Consider the following 25721-nt stretch of genomic DNA (forward strand, 5'->3'; position numbering starts at 1 on the left):
ATAGTTTTGTTTGCGAAAAAATATCGTTTCGTGAGGGTAAAAAGGTTACTTAAGCAGTCGTAGACTACACTTAGATATGTGCATAGGCAACTTGCAGTTGATACTCTAGTAACAGTTAGTTCAAACTTCGGAATTTGCTTTCTTATAAAGAATTTTTTTGTCCCTGTAGTTCCGTGAAAGGTCCTAGGTCCTGTACTGTCATACGCGAGCGACGCTGACGGGGCGCGCTGCTGCGGGTGACCGCGAGCACTGCCACCTGGCGGTGGATCCAGAAGCTCGCGAATGAGAGGGCTCGTGTTCGGAAACAGGCGTTTGCCCTCTGGTTGCCGTAGGAAACGTCACTCAATCCCGCGTGATTCGCAATCACGCGACAGTAGCTTCTTCAGCCCCCGAGTGTCACAGTCCGCCAAACAGAAGCGCCGACAGCACTAGCGTGCCGGAAATCACACGTGCGGTCCACTCAGGAATGAGGACAAGGCAGATAGCGCGAGGCCGAGCTCAAACACCGGAACCAGAAAAACCGGTACTATTAGGTTTCGTTTGTTCAACTTGCAGTAAAGAGACGGCAGACGTCTATCCCTTCGTTCGTGTCCGGCGTGCATAGCCTAAAATGTCTACATTCCCAATTAAAGAGCAAGAACAATGGACACAATTACCCCTACTAATACTCTCTTAGAAAGTGCAGAAAATTTATGTACTATTCAAAGAAGAATTCACCTAAAATAAACGAAAGTTGTTCGTAATTTCATAGAACTGAATCTTCATAAAAACTTAAGAGTTGTGCTTTTAGGGTAAACACACACACGTAGAAAAAAAATTTTTTTTGCAGCCCTAACAATTTTTTTTAATGTTTCGCTAACATACCAAGATAATTATTGTGGATTCATGTTCAAAGTTAGTAAACTTAGCACCTGTAAATTAACGAAGATAACGAAACATTTAAGAAGATCCCTGGAGAATACGTAACCAGCATTCTTTGTAAATTTAAGATGTAAATTTCTAACCGTGTAGATGCTTTAATCGCCGTGTAAAGAGGTAAACACGTAGTGATTTTGAGTTTAATTACGAAAATATTTTGAAATCAAATTTGTAAAAACAAAATTCGTACCGGTATGTTGCTCAGTATGTTACTCATTAATTCACTGATTGCCTGCAAAATTGCCAGTCAAGCCCCCAATGTCGTTTATGTGACCCCCCCCGATGTTACGACATGAGTACAAGCAATTGAGATTATATCAGTAAAAACACAGCTCTCATCAACATCAATTGATAACGAGCAGGCTAAAATTAACACACTGAAATTTTGCAAGACCGTGTTGTTTTGTTTTATTACAAATTTATTAAAGGTAAAATCTTGGACATACACCGTTGCTGGTTCACACTGGTTGTCGTAGAAAAAAAACAACCAAGAATGGTCAACAAACAAGAATACTTGATAAAACCTCAGCAATGGACAACAAATATGAATGCCTACCCCCCTCCCCCTTTCCGCTATAATGGACACTAATTTCCCCCAATTGCAAGTAAATTAACGAAATCGTTTAATTGAAATCAATCAAATCGTTTGTTAGTAGAGTAGTGATTCCCTGATGACGTGGTGGGTCCGTGTCGGGTCCATCTGCAAATTGTGTGTGTGCGTGGGGGGGGGGGGGGGGGGAGGTGACAGGAGATTTTTGGGTGAGGGCATGCAATACCCATCAGTCAGATTGGGAGTCCAACATTTTGGCAATCACAACGCTTTTCTAACGTCTTGAAAACTCATTACCAAAACTGTGGTTTTTTTTCTCTAAGATATTTTAGAGTACCATATATACATATTTTTTTAATCTACACAATACAATAGCACCAGAAATGTAGAATCATACCTACAGGCCAGGTTGGCTCCAGAGCCACTCCTGTCGGGCAACCGCCCAGGGCCCCACGTTAAACTTATTATTTTTATTTTCCTAGTTCGTCTAGTTTTCTGTGAAAAATACCGACAAGAGTGGTACTACTATAAACAGAAACAAATGTAGTTTTGATAGTGGTAATTCAGTTCAGAAGCTAAGTAAACTTTTCTTAGCAATTTGAAGTGTAAGGTTAGTTCATTCCTTAAGCTTAAGTTTTTAAAAATGGCCTTTATTTGACTATTAATGAATAAACAATGCAACATGAAATTTCTCCCTTAAAAGTTACCATTTATAACAGAGTTTTTAAGGTTGTAAAAAAAGTATATTTCTCCTTAGAGCACATACTTTTCACATTTTTTCCTGTACTGTTGCAGAAACATAGAGAAATATTGTGAAAAAATTAATATACATCTATTAAAAACAAAATGAAACTTGTTTCAATACACAACAGAATTTTTAGGCATGCTGTAAACATAAATAAAAACAGTAGCACATTCAAAGTATAGAATTAAAAATCAGTTTATTTTTTCCAGGTATTTTCAGTCAAAATGGACACAATGTATGACGAAGAGTTCCAACAAAATTTGAAACTGGCGAAAAATCTCCTCGACAAGATAAAATCTTATGAAGGTAACAAAATGTCATTATCTCACTTCAGCATCAGTGACATTTGTGAATAGAGAAAATTATCACAAGAACCCAGGGAAGGATCTGGGAAGGGGGGGTTGTGGGTACAGGGGGGTAGGGGAGGGTCTGTTTCAGGCACCAGGTTGTAGACTACAAAAAGTGTAATATAAAATTTAAAAACTATTGATTTTATTCATTATCAATAATCATACAGGGTTGATCAAATTTAACTTAAAATGTTACATACATTGTAAATGGATGCAAAAAATTTATGTATAGTATGTTTATTGCTGTTGGGAAGGGGAATGGGCATTTGGAGGGAAAGAGGGGTGGCTAACACAAATTTTGCCCCGAGTGCAGGAATGTGCAACTCTTGCCACCCCCAGAAGCTATCTCCTGCGTCACACAGGTACGGATGTATTGCCCCAGGTGACCCCACCTGTAAAGATAACGACACCCACGGAACCAACTGCATGTTGCGTAACAAACACTGTGCACTGTATCAAATATATTACTTGTGTACCGTAGCAAAGAAGTGGGGCCGCTGAGAGAAACTAAGGGCCTGGGGGCAAACAATTTTGTCGGGCCCCTTCCACATTACTGTGGGAATAAGTGTAAACATGATGTTGTGTCTACCATATAAATTGCAATGTTTCCAATGAATCCTTTTTTCAACAATAGACTGGTAATTATTGTCTATCAGGGTACACCCACGCATTAAAAAAAATTTGTAAGTAAACGTGGGGTCCCCCCTAGTGCCAGGGCCCCAGAGATTTTGCCCCCTTGCAACTCCCTTTCGATGGGCCACGTTGAATGAATGCCAGCTCACTTGCCTCCTGCAACAGTTCTCCAAGTAGGGTCGAATTCGCAAGTGGAAACTAAGGCGGGCGTTGTAATAAGCCTGAGGGTTTTCTTTCAGTACTCACGTTTCCCCCACCCTTGCATTCCATCGCTGCTTTATTCAGATCGCTTCACACCTCATCTGTCTCTATGAACTTAACGTCGATGAGCTGTTAAACCCAAGTTAATTGAAACATTTATAACATACTAACAGAAGTCTCAAGTTACCTACTCTTATCCGATAGTAAACAACTTACCTGTATCAAATAATATTACAATTTGTTCTTGAAATAACTTATTATACAATTATTAACTTTATAATAATAATTTTCCTTTATCACATAATTTTTGTACATTAATAGCAAAGGTAGTACACATTCACAGTTTTTGTCATTTGATACTTAGTGTTTATGGTCTGTGTTTCATTACAATAGTCTGAAGTAAGAATATTCTAGAGGACTGATAAGACGGTAGACCAGAAGTGCTAACCTGAAAGTTAATTTTTCCTTCCAGACAAAGTGATATCTGCTCGTTGGATCTCAAAGCTGTGCAATTTGAAGTCGAACGACATCCTTGTGAAGAAGTACAGGAATGCATTCTTCCGGTACATGCTGCGGGTAATCCAGGAAGAGGCGAGGCATGTAGATGAGTGTGCAGAGGTTGGTACAGCTGTAGGTGTCGACTTGCGAAGTAAACATTCAGATGCTCATATATATTTACCTAGGAGTTATCTTTTTTTGATTTGCAAAATAATACTTTTCTCTTCAACAAGGACAAACTTTTAGTAAATTATACAATTGCTGATTTTTAAATGCACAGTTTTCTAAATTCTACAAATGCTCATAGTAATAAAACCATGACAGCTACATATTTTACTAGCGTTAGTAGTTTAGCCATTTCTTTAGTAAAAAAAATCATAGTAGTGCCTTAAACTGCTTATTCTACATTCATAGTTAATGTTAAGTCTAATAGCAGACTAAAGAACTTTAATATTGATTAATGTTAAAAAAGTTTCTAATTTTTTTGTTAAAATAAACAGCAAGAAAAACTGACATTTTATTAGTACATAAACTTGTAAAAAAAATCAGGGTTTTAAAAACCACATGTTTGGTTTTACCATAGAAATTATGCTTAATTTATGATATTATTTATAATAAGTATTGTAATACATATAATAAGTTTACCATCTCCCATTGCTTGTTCACAGCATATTTTTAACTTGTCTTTAGTCATGACTCAAGTATCAATGCTTGAGTTCTCAGAACCTTGACACTGGAAGCATATCAATGATAACATGTAACAATTATTAGTTCAACGTAAATGAACATACCTAGGACACTTACCTATGATCTTTTAATGCATCTAACTTGACTTGAACTGAAAATTAGTTTAAAGCCTAATGATTTACTTCCACATAATCAACAAAGTAAATAGGGAAAAGGTTGAAAAAAAAAATTTGTTATTATGGGAATTATTTTTCTAGTTACACTTTTAGAAAGGCTTCAACACTTGAAACTGCTTTCCCCAGTCAGCTGCCAATGTAACAGTGAACATGTTCACCTACTCAGCAACTCACAAGTGGGAAAACATCGACAGGCATCACCATGTCAAGGCGGGTTTCCCCAAGGTACTCCTGTTTCCCCCACCCATTCAATGGATAGGGACAATATAATATGGTGAATTGCGATACAGCCGAAATAACACCAAAATGCAAGTTAACACACCATAAAAAACTGAAATTCAACAAAAAATCATGAAATTAATCTGCATATTTAATAAAATTCAACTCAGATTACAAAAAAATAATATTTTAATATACAAGTATTAAAGTTATTTGGCATGGAGTTATTGCCAGAATGTATATACAAAATAGATTGGAAAAAGTTTTTTTTTATATTGCTACTGTTATTAGTAACTAATTTTTACATTACGACAGTGGGACATTTAACAAAAAGCACATATACTTGTGATTTATTTTTATTGTCTCCAGTAGTTAGACCTGCTTATTACAAATTATTATATTTTAAAAGTGGATCATGTATCAGTCAAATTTACATTACTTTGAAGTAATTATCATTGAACAAGTTAAGTGTCATATTTGTTGAAAATTGTGCTATCTATAAAAAAACAAAATAAAAAAAACAAGAGTTCATAAAAAAAACAATAACACAGAAATCTCATTTTAAAAATGAAACCATAAAAGCTTATGTCTATCAATGGAGCACAAAGGAGCAATGATAAGCCACTGGTCTTGGATTTCATAGGACCTGTGATTGACTCCTGGTCCAGCCAGTTTCCCATCACTCCAGGCTGGGATGGTTTCTTACCATATGCAATGGCTAGAGACAAGGTTTAATGGTTATATTTTTGGCCCATTTTCATATTTAAAACAGAAGATTTCATTGTTTTTATTGTTTTTGAAGTTTATAAATTATTTTTTTGTAATACTTATTCTAACCAAAACAGTGTAATGGCTCATATGCTGCATTTTTACAATAGAATAATTTGTAGTAAATTGCCTAAAACAAAACAGGAGAATAAAAATATAAACCATGGTGTATTTTTGTATTTTAAAAATCATTCCATAAGAGATGCATGCTCAAACAATATTAAATATAATCTTCTAATCCATTTGTGCAAATTCCTTGAATTAAAAAAAAAAATAATAAAGTTAAACGCTGCTTAATTGGATAAGAGCCTTGAACTGTGCTTCTGATGGGGACGCTGTGACAGGAGAGCACGGACTCGGAGTCCCAGGAGGACCTGCACTACAAGGCCACGTGCCACTGGTCGCCCGACAAGCGCAGCTACACCGCCATGAAGCCCCTGGGCCACCACGGCGCCCTCATCTACATCGCCACGGCCAAGGACCTGGCCCTGGGCTGGGACGTGCCCCAGAAGCAGCACTGAGTTGCTCACTCTGACACCGGCCTTCCTTGTACTTCCACAGAGGCATCGTACGAATCACAGACTGAAGTACATTAAGGTCATTTACTACTGCATTTTTTTTACATTTGTTTTAATTAGCTATATATACATTTTTTTTTTTCAGGTGATATTACAGTCTCACAAATTTATCTGCATTTCAGTTGGTAATGAAATGAGGAATACCTAGGAAGACAGATTATTTATAAATTTTTAGGGCTAACAAATACGTTACACGCTGTAATGTAAGTAACCGTATCTTGCCACCATAAATTTAGACACACTTAGTTGTAATAAGATGGAATCCAGAAGTTAAAGTTCACTGGTACTTAAATAATACCAGCAATTTGGGTCACAGTTTTGAAATGACATATACCATAAAATATGTTTAGCATTAATTAAAAATAAATTAAAACAGACAATTTATATTTATCATCCTTTAGTTTTTTAAATTTTGTGAAAATCGACAGCCTTAGAGAAACCTTTAATCATCTCACATGTATTCCTTTGCTACAGACCCACAGACTTAAATGTAAGACGAGTCTAGAAACACACGTAAATTAGTATATCCTTTTGAGACACTTGAGAGATCCAGGTGAGTAGAAGTGTGTCAGACGACCAGCAGACACAAGGATCAATGAATCTATGTTAAAGGATGGTGGCAGTCAACTAATTGACTTTCAGCAGGGCTTTAGAACTTCTGCAACTAAAACATCTACGGAGAAGTACCTTTCCTTTTCTCGAAAAAGAGAGAACGCAATATCAATTATAATTTTTAATATTAAGATAAAAAATATTATTTTTAATCGTCTCAAAGGACAGTGTAGGATAAGTTAAGTACAGCAGACTCCTGATTATTCAGATGCGGGTTATTCGGTTTGCAGATTAACCATGCCATATTTCACTTTTATAAACCATAAAAACAAAAATCATTTTGCTTTTCCTCAGTAGCTGCTACAAGACAGCACCTTTGCACACGTCATTGTTTGCCTAAACGAAAATTATCATTACTACGGAATACGTTTATGTTATGAATGTTTGTTCATAATTTTTTTTAATAGTCACTAGTCTATAGTTGTTCACTCGCCTCGCAGTAATTATATTCTGTGAATTCTCAAACAGATGTGACGAAGCTCCTCTAAAAATACTCCAGACCCAAAAACAATATAAACAAGAGCCTTACTGGCACAGAGGTGCACCAGTGACATTACACATACTAAAACAACAGTTGACTAGCCACCACGTTTCTTATCCTACATCCTAAAATACGTTCTTACCAAATAACCAGTTCTAATTAATTTTATAACCTGCCAGTACACGGGTAAAGAAAAATTACATGATTGCACAGGTTGAGTGTCTCAGACCCATAAATACATTTGCACATTGTTTTTGTTTAAATGCTCTGATTATTTTGAATTTTCAATTCATCGCAAAGCATTTTCATGCACTATACTCTGCTTTTTTCTGTATTGCAATGAAATTAATCAATATTTGCAAAATTATTACCATACAGTGAAAGGGGAAAAAATTTAGATTTGTGTATTTTACTGTAAAAATTAAACTCAATATTACTGCCGACAAACATTTATCTAAACACAGGCAGAAGGCTATCGCTATTGTGACCCATGTTGCAGTTGAGTTATATTTGTAAACAAACTTTAATGGATATTTTATAAGAAAATTATGATTTAATCCAATATATGGGATACCTTAGTTCCAAAAATCATAAAATTTATTCAACAATAAAGGCATGATTGAGGAAGAAAAATACAACACTTTCACATTTATGTATTAATAATAGGTTTTTGAGCTTTTTTAAAAATGATAAGTTTGGGAACTGTGCAAATAAAGATTGTATACATATAAATCAAGTTTCACATCAGTCTTTGGAATGCACAACACTGACAACACACTTAAAATGGCAGGCAGTCATTTATAGGTATATTTATGTCTTATTATAAAATGGCAGTGCCTCCGTCACATGACTAGTGTAGCTGTTTGTGCTCGTTGATTACTGTTGAGCCACTACATGTTGTACAATGTCTTCAACATGTTCGGCAATGCTCATATGGTTCATGTTTATAACACACAAGTAAAACTCTCCTTCCACTGTTAAGGAACAGTTCTCAGCACTCGCTTCTTCAAGTTCAGAACTTACTTTGTCCTCGTAACTGTTAATACCTGGCAAAGAAAAAGAAAATTAAACCCTAAATTAAAAAAAAAAAGCATGAAAAATTACAATTAAGCTCTAACTGGAATTTTTCAAGCATTATTTCAATATTTTAACTTTATAATTAAAAAAAAAAATTAGGTTCTAGTTCTAATAACAAAATATCTCCTAGTAAATTTTAGATCTGCTGTATGAAGTGTGTGATATTTTTGACAGTTGTGTACACACATTATAGAGTTGGACTCTGATAATTTGAAGCTGAAGGGACCACTGAAAAACTTCAAATTATCCTAGATTTAAGAAGACAAAAAAAAAAAAACACCTAAAAATGATAAATGTTTATTTACACCTAAAAGAGGTCCATTGTCATCATTCAATCAATTGGTTCTTGAGAAATAAAGATGTGTGAGTGCGTGCATGTGTGTGCGTGTATGTGAAGAAGAAATGAAGAATGCATGAAAGCAAGCTAGAAATACGGAGAGGCAGCCAGCCTTTCAGTCATCCGCCTGCATAAACTAGTTGAAAGACATTAGAGATGATGTCTGGGCACAGAGACAGAAAGTTAACAGCTACAGTACGTACCACAAAGCTTGTTTATAGGCAACAGGGACAGCACGCTCTCATGCAGATCCATCCTGCCGAGCTCGAGTTCTACTTGCTCCAGAACGCTCTTGCACTGCTGCACGTTGCGTTGCAGACAGCGGAACAGCAACGCGCAGTCTCTCCCGCGAGGTCTGATGAAGCCAACCTGAACACACGTGGCTATTAAAAACACTTCACCTGCTTACTGATTGCAATCTAATGAAATCTGGAAATCACCATTATGATCGTTTTAGGTTTCACTGAAAAATTTTGATGCTTGAAATAAATACTATGCCTGTGCAAAGGTTCGACTAAGCAAACCAACTGAAGCTCTTTTATGATATTCAATTTGGCTTCGCCAGGAAATTTGTTATTCATTTTATTCGAAGCTTTGAATGTGATGCAAAGCTTCACGTTTGTTGCGAAGCTTAAAAAAATCGGAAGCCTAAGATACGCTAAGCCCAAAATTTTAAGTGAAGAGAAAGTTTATATTTTGACAATTTAAGAAATTATCTTCTCTCACCTGAATGAGAAAAACATTTGCCTCACGTTGCAAGGTTGTAAAAACAGTGCTTTTTACAAAAGCACACATGCATTCGGGAGAAAATAAAAGGTATGTGCTAAATTTATTCTTAACTAAGTTTAAGACAAAATTAGAATATTTTTACAGGTTGCTGCAAGTAACATTCAGAATAGAGACAGAACTCCGAGATTTAAGTGATCTCCAAACCCCTTGGGCATTGCCCTACTACTCCTACATTTAAATCATGCCATAGTGTTGGGATCAAAAACATGAGCCCAACACGTTAACATCTTGGATAATAAGTACACAGAGATAGCCTTAGTTTAAAAAAAAAAATTAATCAGGAATGCACATAATTACATCTGCTTCAAGAGTACCTATAGAACCATAAGTCTATTTCTATTGTACATAAATAAAAAAAACACATTAACAGCCAGAAATTTTATATACAGAACTTTAAATAAAATTTTATTTCAAGGAACTTATTTTCTTGATTTGATGACAATCTAGATTGATGTACATTAGAATGTGAATACCGTATTTACTCGTGTATAGCGCGCCCTCGTGTATAGCGCGCACCACGATTTTTGCAACAAATTCCAAAGAAAAAAATTTTTTTTCCCCATAAATAAATTTTACTAACATTTTGTGGTACCTGTACGTGTGAAACAAATTAATAATTTAAATTGATGTGTGGTGATGCGTCAGGAAAATACTTAAACTCTGCTGTGTAGACGGAAGATAATGAAGCGCTGTATCGTCACAACTGGTAAGTGGACTGTAGAGATGGAGGGAGGGAGGCATGAACGTGACGCGGAGGACTAGATGACTCACCGGTAGCAGCTTCAACGAGGAAGCGAAGGAAGTGGGAGGGGGAATGGCGACAACATTCTCTCTTTCTCTCTCTCTCTCTCTCTCTCTCTCTCTCTTTTATTTTACTAGCTGCGCTGGCTTTCTGTAGAGGGGGAGGTCTAAAAATAAACAAGAGACGTGCGAGCTTGCGCGCACATGTGTGTGTGTGTGTGTGTGTGCTGTGAGCGTTATTGTGTGCGAGAGACCAGGTTGCGTGCCTGCGCGCGTGCGTGTGTGTGTGTGTGAGAGGCCTTGTTGCTTGTGCGTATGTGTGGGGGCTGGCCAGAAACGTCACCCCACCCGGCAGTTAACGACTTCCACTCCTCCTCCCCGCCACACCCCCTCATTTTTTTTTCCGTATATAGCGCGCATCCTTATTTTTTTCCTTTACTTGAGGGGAAAAAAGGGCGCGCTATACACGAGTATATACGGTACTTCTTATATTCCCAGTTTACAAGCAGCATTGCTGAATAATAGGGATGGCAAGAGACTCAAAAACTTTAGCCGAGTCAAGTTCATTACACTCGAGAGGACGAGACTTGACTAATATTTTTTTTTGTAACATGATGCATGCAATGCATACATACATGGTAGATGGATTAATTTTTGTCTACAACATAATTTATTTATTATGTATTTTACACATAGTTAAATTCCATTTTTACAAAGAAATTCTTAACGGGACATTTGTAAATGTCTAAGAATTGCCATTTTTGAAGTCAGACTTTCATGTCTAATCCGAAAATGGAAGAGGAAAAGGAAAGCTAATACCGAGTTAATATTCTGTTTATTTAGATTTTTAGTTTTGAAAAGGTTATAAGTTTATATACATGATTTTGGAACGTTCATTTAAAGATGTCAAAAAAAAAAAGCATTCAAGGAAGAAGATAGGTTTTTTGAGAGAAAAAAAACATATATAAAAAAATTCAGAGTACTAATGTTGCTTGATTACATCAGAAAAAAAGAACAGTTTCTTTTTATTTGACCCCTTTTTTTATAGCCTGGAGGACTATGAAGTCTAGGGATATAATTTTGAAGAAAAGCCATTAAAATTTCAAGATTATTTTTTTTTACTTCCTGACATGTTTTCAAATCTTTCTTCGATAGGACATTGTGATACTTTAAGTACGTAGTTTACCAGTAGTTCTCCGTTTAAATGAAACTAGGCTCAGCTCGACTCGACCCAAACACATGCAGACCCGCCCATCTCTACAAGGAACCAGCACCTGTTGGAAGGCATGGCAGAGCAAGTAGGCGACGGCGACATTGAACTGCGTGAGCAGCGGGTAGCCGAGGAGCAGGAGGTGCTCGCCCTCGCCCAGGTCGCGCAGGGCCGCCACAATGGCGAGGAAGCACGCCCGCTTGGCCTCCTCCTGGCCGGCCGCCACCGAGCGCCTCGGCGCGTCGCCGCAGTCCACCACCCGGACGCTCTGCCAGTCCAGCTCCTCCGGGAGCGACGGTCGCACGCCCTGTGCTGAGGGCAGGGACCGTGTCCTCTCGAGGGTCCCCGTGGCCCGGCACGCCTCCGCAAACACCCTCAGGACGCAGCCACGGCAGAACTTGGAGCTGCTCACACGCTCCACCGCCTTGCCCCTCGTCAGGCTCACGCCGTCCACTTCCCCGGAGAGCTGGAGCACACGCGTCAGAACACACTGTAAACATCCTTCTCTGCTTGTAGACACCTCATATTAATTGAATTCATCTGTCATTTACACACTTATAAAAAACCCTATTCTAACAAAATGTTTCACAAAAAAGTCTTTGTATTAAAAATTCCTCCTACTGTCACTTCTGACAGAAAAATGTGCTGAATGGCTGAATGCACAATGCGTTATACTTATAGCATAGTCTCTGGCACATGTAATGAGATTCCACATTTGTAAGATGCGAAAACACTAGATCTTGGAAGAATGCAATTATCACAACCTTTCTTACTAATGGCACCACAGTCTGATGTCACTGTTTAGCGAGATTCAAATCAGTCTGACAGAAAGACGAAGGTAAGGTACCTGATCTCATAGACTCCACACAACAGCGACATAAGTACAGTTACATAAGATGAATACGTAGCAGCTTTACACACTTCAGATTGGCTTAAAATTCATGATTTTACATACTACATGCTGGAAAATACAGCATGCATTTAAATACTATATTGCATTTGTAATGCAGGCAGTTACCCTTAAATGTAAAGTATAGCTTGTCAGGTACTAGGAGTATGTTACTGGTACACTCAATACAGAATTATGTATTTAACCGAAAAAACTGCACACAATTTTTTGTCAAGCTCCAAGGTTGGTTAACCTGCTGTTGTTAAAGGATCAAAGATAACATGCATAAGGTTTGCGAGAATGTGTTTGTGAGAAAAATATTGAAGTGATTACCCCAGGTATGCAGTTACTATAATCTACAGTTGCTGAAAAAATTTTAGATAACGAAAAATGCTCAGGTATGGGAAATCGCGCTTGGGAAAGGAATATGTTGTCGCACAAAGTCGTACATGTGACTGAAGTAAAAACAATATTTTTGTTTCTTAGTGATGGTGGTATTGTAATAAAAATTCTCTTTGAAAGGTGAACATATTGCCTGTGCTTATTCACCAATTTCCCAATTTATTTCATTAGTAATCTTTATAAGATGGCATTGATTTTGGTCATTCATGGCAGAGATATTATTGCGATTCAGCCTAGTAAACAAATCAGCTGTGGTTGGTAGACATATTAAATTTAAGAGAATTTTTATTATTATCATGGTAAATGTGTTCTCTTTAAAAATTAAAACCATAATATAATTACTTACTGCCTAATACCATTAGAGAGATTATTAATGGAAATATTTAACATTTAATAGTAGTACTGTTATGGCATTAAAGAGTGCTGACAAAAATAACAAGCAGACAACACTGGTTAGTTTTACAGAAAATCTTAAAGTAAATAATATTTACCTAAGTCTAGAATAAACATTTTATAGAAACTTGAAATATGGTCACAACTTTTGTTTTTAAAAGTTTTGTGCGATGCTCATTCTAAAAAACTATTATTTGTTGTTATAGTCTAAAAAATGGGTATAAGACATACATGTTCAAAAGTGTGGCTTATTAGGTAGGAAAAATACAGTAATCTGCAGTTGTTATACACACCCAAACAATGATATTACTAGTAGGGATAGACCAATCAAATCTCTAAATACCATAAAATCCTTAGTATTCAAAGGATTGAATATTCAAGGAAAAATATACAAATAAAAAGATTAGAGGAAATAAGAAAATTAAAAAATTTGACACCGATAATGTCTGAAATTTACTATCCCAACTTTTTCTTCATACCTATGCTGTTATCATTCCCCCAAGATATTTTACTTTTAATATTTACAAATAAATTACAATGTATTGATTCTAGAAACTTAGTTCGTGAAATAAACATTTAAAGGGTTGAATGTTTCTACACCATACTTAATTTTTTTTTATTTCTTGTACATTATTTAAGTTTAGATCCTTGAGACCTATATTTATGTTAGAGGGGTATATTCAAGATACTCTTGGGGATTTGAATTAGAGATTTGTATTTGAGAAAATTAGGATATAACCCATTACTAGAGATGGTGATTTATAGCATTTAAAATAATAACATTTAGCATTTTGAATTTGAAATTTAGCATTTTGTACCATTATGAATTTGAAATTTAGCATTTTGTAGCATTTTTAAAAACAATATTTAGCCAATTCTCTCATTTTACATTACTGAAGAAAAGTATATTTTTAAAAAGAATTAAATAATACACATATTAATTATTAACAACCACAGAAATAAAGATCTAGTACAACTACAAAGATAGCCTATCTTGGCAGGTTTCCAAACAACATTTTAGCACTTATGAGTGCAATAAATTGAATACTTAAAATCACAATAAATATTTTTTAGCCGTGTTCATGGCCATAGTTGATGTAGAGTGCACAAATAATGTTATTGAAACTCGTTTTTTTTCAAATTTTTTTTTTTTCAATTTTTCGTATTTTCAATTTTCGCCTTCTTTTGGTTTTCGATCATGCCAGAAACCGTTGCTTGCCGTTTTACCGACCTTTTCTTCATCCAATTTCTCGGTGAATCTTTTTTTTGCAGCCTGATGCAAGGTTAGTAGAGAGAGGTTGCCTCGATCGCTTGCGCATCGTTCTGCGCATCGCGTCACTTGCAGCCCCGGCTCGGCTTGCCAGCCCGTCCGCTCCTATCAGTTACTTAGTTTACAATCACATCTGCTCGTAATAACGTGTCAAACTACAGCGTAATGCGGGAAGAGTTATTGTTGTGAGGAGTTTAATTGAGAGTGCGTGTGTAATAAAATGTTAGTGCTGCTTATATCATAAGTGCACAGGTGCTTCGTTAATTATAACTAGCAGGCAAAATGTTAAGAACATGAATTTAAAGTGAATTTGTTTTGTTAGGCTAAACGCTGTTAAAAAGTTGTATTTAAACATTAAAATGCCAGGTACGCGGTGTACAGTGGCTGTGTGTGCAAATAGTTTGGTAAAAACAAAATCTTTACCTGAAACAAATCATATAAAATATCATCGATTCCCACGCGATGATCATCTGTTGAAAGTGTGGGTTCAGAAATGCCGACGTGATGGTGAGTGGAATCCAAAAACAACTTACATATGTTCAGAGCACTTTACAGATGATGATTACGAGCCCGACTTGAAAGCTGGGTTGTTAAATACATGCGCTATAAGATGTCTTAAACCAAATGCTGTACCTTCATTAAAACTTGGAATTACAACACCTGTAGAAACATTGGAAAGTCATGTGCGCCGAGAAGACCGAGTTAAATGCAGGGAAAACAAAAAAAAAATGTTATGTAAATTAATCGTAGATTCAAATGAAAATGTAAGTAAGGAAGAAACATGTTCTTGAAGTCAGTTAAATCATTCAAAGTCTTGTTCTAACAATGTCTCGGTTGAAATGCTTAGGAAGGAAATCCAAATTCTTAAAGAAAATTTGTTTCTTGCTGAAAGAAAGTCAGTTTTAAATTTGGAAGTCATGAAAAAACTCAAAAAAAGAAAACGTAAATATTAAAAACAAACAAAAAACCGTTCTTCGTTAGAGTTCCGCATGCGGAATATTCTTTCAAGTGTTTTTTCAAAAATCAAATTGACTTATTACTTTCGTTGAAAAAAAGAGTAAACTGGGCCAATGAGGAAATAGCTCTCGCTTTCACGTTACGTTATTTCAGTAAGCGATGTTATTTAATTTTAAAACAGAAACTTAACTTCCCATTGCCTGGACTTTCAACTCTTCAACGATGGGCATCTTTATTTGACATGAGAAAAGGTATTCTAGTAAACCATGTTTGAACTTCTGAATGTAGCACGTTCTTCGTTGCTAGACTTCGAACGCATTGTTGTTCTTTGACGAAGTAAAAGTGAAGAAAACGCTCGAGTATGATGCAAAAGAGGATGAAACGATTACACGAAAAACTGCTCTATTCATGTTAGAAATTTATTATTAAATCTAAATTCAGTTTATTTATATTGCAAACATTCCCAAAACGTTTTAATGAGCTATGGCTACTTGTATTAAACATTAAGAAATTGATATGCAATTATTATAAATATTATAATCTTGCTGAGAAATAAATACAAATAAACCATTTTGTTTACTAGTTACATATTAATAATATTAATTTTTAAAAAAATCTGGATTCATCATTAATATTTTGAAAATTTTTACTGTCACTGAAAAAATATGTTTAAATTAATTATTCATCTTTGTTTTCAGTCACAGCATGTTGTCATTTGAAAAGCATATCAAAACGATTATAATTAACAGTAATCCACAAAGCATAAATGAAATACTATAAGTATTGCGTATCAGACATGTGAAACGAGCCGAGCTGATAAGAGAAAGCCGTCAGTCAGCAGGTGTAGTATTACGGCTGGGAACGGCGGGGCTGCAGATGACGTCAGAGCGGAGTGTCGGGCTGTCTACATTGTTCTTATGGGATCGAGACAACCTCTCTCTACTAACCTTGAGCCTGATGTCCCTCAGATTTAACGTGCTTTTCAAGTACATCTTTTTTTTTCCACTCCAGACGGCGATTACATAAATTGCACATTAAAATATTCGTATCACTTTCGTAGAACTGTACTTTTGTATTCATTTATGCGATCGCGAATGGAAATTACGTTTCGTCCTATTTTTATCACGAGAAATAACAGTATACAACACATTCACGAGTATGCACGTATTTGTAAACACACCACCTTCCACAGACTACACAAGAACGCGGCTTTCACGTGAAACACAGCCAGAAAATGGGACTACAATTGTTAGTGCAGCGAAGCAGAGATGTCGCAGTATGGTGGCCTAAAAACTTGTACTCTGCAAGATGACAGACACTCTTCCAGCTAGTTGTTCTTTGCTTTGTTTACAATCGCGAGGCACGGATGGCCATTCTTCATTTAATATTTACGAACAATATAGTGTTGTGAATGACGTGACACTAAGATACTTGTGCTGAATACGCCATAAAATGATGGGTTTCTTTTGATACTGAACTGAAACGAAATACAATCGGTAAATAAATTGTGTAGAGTGAACACGAATCTATATTTTTTACCTTGATTTCGCATTTATCTCGGAATAGACTAGATTTCGCATTTTATAGCGGAAAAAATATAATTTAGCATATTTTCGCATCTATTTCGCGAAAACGAAAAATCGCCATCCCTACCCATTACTAATTTCTAGAAACCTAAATAAATTATGATGCATTCATCAACTGTATATCTGTCATTCTTGCCAATATTCTCGCTACAGGTCGCACTCATTGTTGTAAGATGGCACATGACATTCAGTTAATTCCATGTAACATTTATAAGAACATATTTTGGTTTGTTGAAGTGAAACTTCTTTGGTGAGGATGCTACAATTTTCAAGTGTTACGAAATTTCCAATCGCATGAGGGGAATAGTTAGGTATGTGGTGGGGGAACTGGTAGAAGAGGAGTGTGTGTCAGCGGTGATGCCACTCCCAACGCATGCACTAGCGGTCGAATGGGAGATAGGAAGGCAAAAAAAGAAGGGGGGGGGGGGGTTTATAGGTATTTAGCATAGCAAGCTATATGCTACTTGTAAATAAAGGCCGGGATTGGGAGAGAAAGTAGTGATGCTAGCTACGGAATTTTCGTAACGCTGCTTGTGTTTGTCTACTTCTCATTTTTTTTTATTTGATATCATACCTGCATCCTTACTAAAAAAAAAAAGAGAGAGAGAGAGACACACACACACACACACACAAAACTAATAAGTAAGAAGTTTCACTTGAGTCACGTGTGGACTTGTTTTCTAAGACACAGACTGAGCCGGGAAGCAGGGCCTCACCGCCAGCCACTCGACGTCCTGCTGGTAGGGCCACGCGACCTGCATCTGGCGCAGCTGCTGCTGCAGGACGCCGAGGAGCTGGGCGGGCAGGAGCGCCGCCCTGCCGTGGCGCTCGCTGTACGAGAATCCCTCCTCCTTCGGCTCCTTCAGCAGCTCCGGGATCGCGCACTGCGCAGCCAAGCATTGCTGCTGCACTCTCTCCCTCTCTCCCACACACGCAAGCACACACGCTCTAGAACTAGCAATGAGTTCCTTCCGACGCATCTCTTTCTACCACACTTTATTCAGGGTGAGACATTTTTGGCAGGTGTGTCAGTGAACATTTAGACTTTTACTGGCTGAAATCATCTTCATTTATAAATATATAAGATTTTCTGTGAGTTTGTATTGTAAAAAAATCCTCAGTGAAATTTTGCATACTTGATCTTCAAAACAAGAGGAAGGTCACAATTTACATGACAATAAAAAAAAATAAAAAAAACCTTCCCAAATCATTCTAAATGAAGTCTCTTCACTCCGTGTTGAGTCCAAGAAATGCCGGGAACTTCAGCTGGTATTCTTTAAATTTGACAAAATAAATACTGATATATACGCAATTAGCTTGTCGGGTGATACATGAACCTGTGTGTGTTTATTAAATCACAATATTAAGTTCTCAAAGTTTGGATGTTTGGTGATGAAACCTGTCAAAAAAAACTCATATCGCATAGAGTGTACATGTGTTCAGAAAACAGGCAGAAAAATAAATTAATTTATTTTTGCATAATTTACAACAATAACACATACCTATTTAATTACATAAACATTAAGGTATGTTAAGGGAGGGGTTACCAAAATATTTAATTTTGATTCATACTCATGAAAAACCATATTTAAAATTGATTTGGTTTAATGGAATCAAACCATTCAAATTATAAAAAAATTACGAGAGAGACGTACAGAATCACATTTCTAAATAAGTATTTTTTTTTTAAAAATAATCTATGCTTTTAATACCACATTTATTGGCACATAGTCACCACACACTGAATTTAATTTTGCCCCAAAAACTGGCAAGGAAATTTCATATTCAACCCCACAAAACTGACATATTTGACCACCAGATAGTGGCAATCAAATTCACACAATTTTTTAAATGACATACCATGTAATTTTATTTGTAAAAAAAAAATAACTATTCACTGCCTGGCTTCAGGCCTAAAATTATAATTATTTTATCTCCAATTCTAAAAAATAAAAAGCTTTAAAATTATCATCATCTTTGATAGTACAGTAACTAGTAACATACTGTGCCAAATTGGTTGGAGTAACAAATCATAACATCATCAGAAACTAAACAATTTAAAATGAGATCAGAACAGTTCCAATAGTTCCATTACAAACTTTGGAACATAAGAATTAATTTTTATAAAATTTTTTTTTTATTACATAGTATATATTAGTTAATTTATGACTATACACAAGAACAAGCAACATTTATACATAGTTCATTTAACATTACATAAATTAATATACATTTATAAAAATTAAATCTATTATTTCACTTTATTCAAAATTACATGCAAGAAAAAATTTAATGAATAAATATAAGGAGTTAAAACAATAGTATAACAAAACCTATGATCCTATGTGCACAGTGCCTCCTCCACTCCCGATAAAGGCTGCCAAAAATACTCTAAAATTCCAGTTTTTTTTCCCGTCATTAATGTTGTGTTTTGTCTGCTTTTCCATGTTTGGTGGCTTTATAAGTATGTAAATCAGTAATATGAGAACTTAAGCATCTCATTAATATTTCTTCTAGTTCTGAAACATATTTAACTATCAATTTTGAAATCTTTCCTTTTGTTGGAATTGAATATAAAATTATAATCAACATTAAGGTGTTTTTCAATGACCTATACTCTAATCTATACATCAAGTGTCACAGTAGAGCAATAAGACAATCTTGCTCAACTCATTTAATTTTTTGAGCTAGATTATTTTTGTTGTATGTAAAAAGCAACACAATGAGAATAATGTATGAATGAATGAATGAAAGGATGAAATAACAACTTTGACAATCAAAATGTGAAGTGAGCAAAGGAATACACTCACCATTTTGCTTTTGTTCAGAATCTTTAGGTTGTCATCGATCGGCTGTACCTGGTACCTCCAGAAGAACTCGTCCACAACCATGCGACGCAAAGTTTTCACTCGTGACCAGTCCACTAAGTGCCTGAACATGAACGACTGAATGTTGTTTTCTATGACGGACACCTGTGGCGAGATCCCGACTGTCACATAAACACAGTGCAATTTAAACACGATGCAACAACAAACACTCTTAACCTGCGCATGGTAACAAGACTGCAGTGTTCCACAAGCGATTTCCTGACCCCTCTAAGGTAAAATATTTGGGTAACCCTCTTTGTCAAATCATTACATACCCTGTTATCTGACTACCTATGGCAGGCTGGAAATAAAAATCAGCTCAAATAAGCTGCATGCTTCCCTTTACTACCAAAATTAAATCTTCCGATTTTTATCAAGATAGAATGAATGAATTAGGGTTTAATGTCTCGTCCACATCAGGGTAATAGGTAGAGAGAAGATTTTATGGTTTTGTTTTCAGGCCAATTTTGTTTTTAAAAGAGGTGAGTTTAATGGTTTTTTTTGTTATGATTTCAATTATATCTGACTATTAAATTAATTTATTTTAGTTTTTAACTATGTTTCAAAATTTTTGAACTTCAGAAGATCAAAATGCATTCCTTTAACAAGCATTCGTATATAAAATATTAAAGGCTGATATATATACATCCTAAATGCGAAAGATGCACCTACACCTTCCAGAAATGTAAAACTATTCACGACTACCATAGAAAAATAATTCCAGCTACCTGTATCTCCTTGAACAGCTTGGCACAGCTACAGAGCTGCCTTAGGAATGTCTTAGGTATGGCTTCTTTGGGGAAGAATGCCTCTGTCTTTGGTTCTGGTCCTGTAATGATGGAGACAAAAAAAATTTACTGTTTTGTCCACACTCCCTACATGTATTAGTTGACGGATGATAAATAACAAAGATGGAAAGGCACGTTCAGAAGTACTAGATGAAAAATTACACACACACACTAGTGATATACTGTTAGTGAACGATCGGTTCAAAATGAACTAATCTTTGAGTGAACGAAAGAATATGATTCGTTCCTTCTGTCAAGAATCTGTTCTTTAAGAGTCGATTACTCGAAAGCAGAACGTGACGGAGAATGTAAAACGCAGTCGAAATCATCAATACTAAAAATTATGATGGCCATTCGGAGTGTTGTAAAAAGGTTCGGAGAGCTGACGGATAATGGATGTAAGACTGGCCAGCTAACCGTAGTGAAGCCTCAGGACGGACAGCCAGGGCTGGACGGAGCTGGAGCCAGCATACTCGCGGCAGCAGAGGTACACCTCCGAGTTTCCCTCCCGACTGGTGGCGGGCTTGAACACGACTACGGAGCGGAACACGCAGCACAGCAGGTACACCAGGCAGGCCGTCTGGCCCTCGTAGAACGTGAACATCTTCAGCAGAAGGCTGCCTCCTGGAAAACCGACAACACACCCACTTTGTCGTGTACATCAGTGATGCTCGATAGGAGCTTTATGTACCAGATGTGCCGCAAAAATTCACCTGTGATAATGCTGGTAACAACAATCCTCTTACTGCCCAACTAAAAGAAGAAAAATTAACCGGTACAGGGTGGCCACGGTGGCCACTCTTTTGGCAAAATCAAATTCCAGGTTTTTTATCCAGGATTTTAAAGTTTTTCTTAAAAATTTTCATGAAAATCACTACTCTAATGAAAATATATATAGCTAATAATTTTGGTAACAACAGAGCGTTTAATACTGTTTAAACAATGGGAGTAGCAAACAACAGAAATAATAATTAGAGACTGCATTGGTACAGATAATACAGAAAGCATAAGGGCATAACTAAAATTACTTCAACAGCTATTAGGGATTAAAAAAACTTTAGATATGACAATAATTATTATTAACATAATTATATAATTGAAATTCTCAATGTCATATGAGCTACATTCCTAGTTTTAATTCTTCACAGAGAACTATTATATCACATGAATTATGAATCCTGAGTTGTAAAACTACCTCCCTACTTGATCATCCATATTTTTTTTATTATTTACTATCATAAAATAACTTTAATACTTGTTGTAGAAGAATAATACCTCAAAACTAATTGTAATGATAAAAACTTTATAAACACATATTATATGTTACTCACTTTGTGTTGTACTGAAATAGTTACATGCTGCATAATATGGCATAAAAATAAAATTTAAAAAAAATAATGTCGCGATCTGCTAATCTAGTTTCATTTGTGTTCAATGTCATTTTGATTTTTTTGTTGGTTTTACATTGAAAATGAGATCCTCCATTCTTTCACGTGTCAAATCATGGTATTATTTTTTGGTCATGGCATCTCTTTACTATTACTGTCTGTGAAAATCTTCACAAGTAAAAGTAAAAAAGAAACACGAGAGATGAAAGAAATTGAGCGGCAGGCTTTCCCTCCCCCCTCAGCCCAAGGACATTTCAGGGCAACCCATACGTCACATGTCACACCAACTGCCACTTCGAGGTTTGCCAGTACACAACGTTAAAAAATGGTATAAGTGACGCAGTCTGTTGGCATGGCGAGTTGTACATTTTTTTGTGGATTTGCATGCATGTTGCTTGGTTTGGTTTCACATCTGAACTGCAGTCACATCTACTACGTGTGTGCCTCTAACACAAAAATCCCTTGAGAAGCCAGTTCCTCAACCTGACTCGCAGCTGTACACTCACCTGGGGCAAGGACCATCAGGGCGGCCACTGCCTCGCAAAAATGGAGGGAGGAGACATGACACTCCTGCTCCCCCGGGTCGTCTTGGCAGTCTATGCTCCCATCTGCAGTCACCTGCAATCATAGTCCCCACAATCAGTTAGCCTCCAGTTTTTTTTAAAATAAATAAAAAAAATCACATATTTTACAAGGTCAGCCTCTCACCTACCAGAATCCTTTCCACACTCTGCCTCAACAAAACAAATTTCCAACACTGAATTTAGTATTTGTTCATGCCTATAAATACACTGCATAAATGTTCATACTGATTTCTCAGTTCACAATGATACTTGCTCTCCCCACTTTCTAAATACGTAAGTTTATTAAAGGTTAACCAGTATTTTGTAATCAGAAGTAATACTTAGTTAAGTTTTCTGGAATGATTTAAAAAACAGTTATTGATTCTTTCTGAGCGGTATTTGTGCATTTGAAGCATGTTTTATTAACATAATTTACATTTATTTTAAGATTTTTTAAAAATATTTCTGATTTTTTTTTAAAACTTTATTTTGAAAAATTCATTTGACGGTACTTCCACCTAACTTGTTCTTGGTTGGTTAAGATTTAGTTAGCTCATGTAATTTTATTTTATATTTTTTGCTATGGTGTTTATCTGAAAGTGGGTTGATGCAATTTTCCAGTCACGTAAGAGTTAGAGAGAGACAGAGTTCTGTAAACGTGGGAAAGACTCTAGATTTTGTTGAAATGCTGTTGCAATGTGTATGTGATTAGCTGATTATATAAAGTGTAATTTTGTGATTGGTTGAAAATAACGAAACATTAGCATCCTTGCTCCTTAATCAGAAATAAGGGCAGCCAGGTTAGTTGTTGTGTGGTCATGGTACCAAAAGGTCATGATCGGGCGATGGCTCAAAAATAATATAATTATGTAATTGAGAAGCGATTTTCACAGCTGTAGTCCAGACGGCGCCAATTTATACACATTTTTGGATCTTTTTTTAGAATTCTGTCCATAATACCTCAAGTTGCGAGTGATATTCTCGCCTTCGACAAGGCTACAACTCAGAAGCCAAGCAACTCCAGACAATGGCCACAAAAGCCTGAGATCTTTAACCTCTATGAAGAAAATACTGCCATCTTAGCCAGAAATCTTGACCAGCTGGGACAGAAAAAGTCAAAACTTCTTAGTTCTCTGGCATTCATGAATAGATGCACACACTTCTACAAAGTGCTTTCCAAGTTCACACAAATCCTCCAAAACTGTCAGACTCCAGCAGCACAGCGAAACCATCGAGCCAGCAATTGCTATCTCCTGCAAGATAGAATAAATCAGACTCAGCATCAACGCCATTTCAATCCAGCCAACCCACACAGTCAGTTGGCTCAGAAGTAGAGATGCAAGTGGGAAAATATATCCACTTATTTTTCCCGAAAATATTTTTTTTTTCCAGTACCAACATAGATTACATGAATAAAAATAGGTTGATATACTAAGATAACAGTACAGTCTTTGTGTTCTGTAGATGTGTATAGTGTTCAGTGTTTATCCTCTATTATGAAACTTTCATATTACTTGTAAAAATTTTACACTGCAAAAAACATTAAAGTTATAAAGTAGGTACAGAACTGTATAGTATATCTGTATGTAGAGTATATTTTGTCTTTCTTAACCAACTATTGACTCACTTATTTAATTATTTAGTAATGATTGTATAAAATAGTTGATAACATTTATTTGCGTGTTTCTGTAAAAGTATAACCAGTTGGGAAATTTTTCAGTTTTCAAACATTTTTTCCAGTAAATAATTAGAAAATTTTTCCAAAACTACTTTTCTGGAAAACTAACATCTCCAAACAGAAGCTAGGTCTACGAAACAGAGCCGAGCAACTTACCAGCAGCACATCTCCCATCTGCACAGCTTCCGCCACCAACTGGTCCAGATTGCTCCGGTTCATGAGGTCACCGGTGAAGTCCGTCCCGAACCTCCACCGCTCCAGGGTCTGCAGAATGAACCGGTCATCGCTGATCATACAGTTGAGGGGGTTGCCCTCGTAGTAAGGGTTCAGGGTGGTGCTCAGCCAATGCCACTGCAACAGAACCCCATCACGCTGAACAGTCCAGTGTGAACCCTTATACACATTGTAGTAGTAGGGAGTCCGTAAATACATGCTCAACTAATTTCAGCACTTCTTTCAGGATCGTTCAATAAAATTTTCTTATACCTTTATATCACAGGCTCATTTTTATACATCCTAATAAGAAAAACTGAACAAAGCAAGCAAAAAAAAAAAAACAAATCTACTATTCGCACAAACGTGTAGATTTTTAAGATATAATGCTGAAAACTTATCTTCAAATTATTTAAGTGGACAGTATACAACTATATATTCATATAATATGTGACAATAAAGTGAAGCGAGTATTACAAAAAAAAAAAACAGGTAGGAAAAGGACTTCTGGAAATTAAATTTTCCTGACTTCCAGCACTGCTGCTGTTTGTTTCAGGCCTTCAGTTTTGTGCACACTCAGACACATGGTACTCACTGCTGCTAATCCATCCCGTCTTGTCATCACTCCCCGTCATTTATGGTGGGGGGAGGGGGGGGGGAGGTAACAGATTTTAAGACAGAAGTCAGTAGTAGTTTAACAGTATATCAGCTAAATTCAAGAATTATGAAACCACTGTAACAGTCCATGTCTGGTTTTCTCCAACTCATTTCAATCTCGGACCACAGACCTTTGAGAATTTATTCAGTGAGTAATTTCACACGAAGAGTACAGGAGACTATCTCAATATTATAATTACATTGAGGAGTTCCTATTTCCTTCATTTCTGTACTGTCATTGCTCCAACATCACCCTCACTCACTCAGGAGTGATGCAAGCTGCTTGAAGAAGGCAGCAAGCTCCACCTAGCACTGGCACTAGCCTTCTCTCCTCATTCAGACGGGAATGTGCTGTAAATGCATTTTCATTTACCAATTGGAAAATACACTACGTGCAAAGAAGCCTCCTTGCGTAACAACCTTCAATAACTTGGCAGCCAGTCTATAAACACCACCAATAAATTTACATTTTTAAAAACATTTATTAATATAGTTTCATT

At 36.3% G+C, this 25721-nt stretch overlaps 2 protein-coding genes across 5 annotated transcripts in view; one reads left to right on the top strand and one right to left on the bottom strand.

Annotated features, from left to right (window-relative positions):
• Positions 1–2305: 2305 nt before the first annotated feature.
• Positions 2306–6350, top strand: LOC134533059 (uncharacterized). The gene is made up of 3 exons (XM_063370255.1): positions 2306–2519; positions 3870–4015; positions 6090–6350. The coding sequence occupies exons 1-3, from the start codon at positions 2438–2440 to the stop codon at positions 6264–6266; spliced, it is 405 nt and encodes a 134-aa protein (XP_063226325.1). The 5' UTR covers positions 2306–2437; the 3' UTR covers positions 6267–6350.
• LOC134533058 (cap-specific mRNA (nucleoside-2'-O-)-methyltransferase 2) overlaps positions 5255–25721 on the bottom strand; it is a 28634-nt gene continuing 8167 nt past the window's right edge. For 2 of the 4 annotated variants that reach the window (XM_063370253.1, XM_063370254.1), the window contains exons 6-14: positions 24508–24615; positions 22617–22728; positions 21140–21346; positions 20663–20763; positions 19878–20039; positions 17784–17951; positions 11635–12036; positions 9034–9199; positions 5255–8462 (exon numbers count right to left, since the gene is read on the bottom strand). In XM_063370253.1, coding sequence (XP_063226323.1) covers positions 8293–8462; positions 9034–9199; positions 11635–12036; positions 17784–17951; positions 19878–20039; positions 20663–20763; positions 21140–21346; positions 22617–22728; positions 24508–24615 — 1596 coding nt within the window. In that variant the 3' untranslated portion in view covers positions 5255–8292. Of the gene's footprint in view, positions 8463–9033; positions 9200–11634; positions 12037–17783; positions 17952–19877; positions 20040–20662; positions 20764–21139; positions 21347–22616; positions 22729–24507; positions 24703–25721 lie in introns of all 4 variants that reach the window. The other 2 variants (XM_063370251.1, XM_063370252.1) reach the window with 1 other exon arrangement.

The sequence above is a fragment of the Bacillus rossius genome, chromosome 6 (assembly GCF_032445375.1).
Source record: "Bacillus rossius redtenbacheri isolate Brsri chromosome 6, Brsri_v3, whole genome shotgun sequence".
Taxonomy (NCBI): Eukaryota; Metazoa; Arthropoda; class Insecta; order Phasmatodea; family Bacillidae; genus Bacillus; species Bacillus rossius.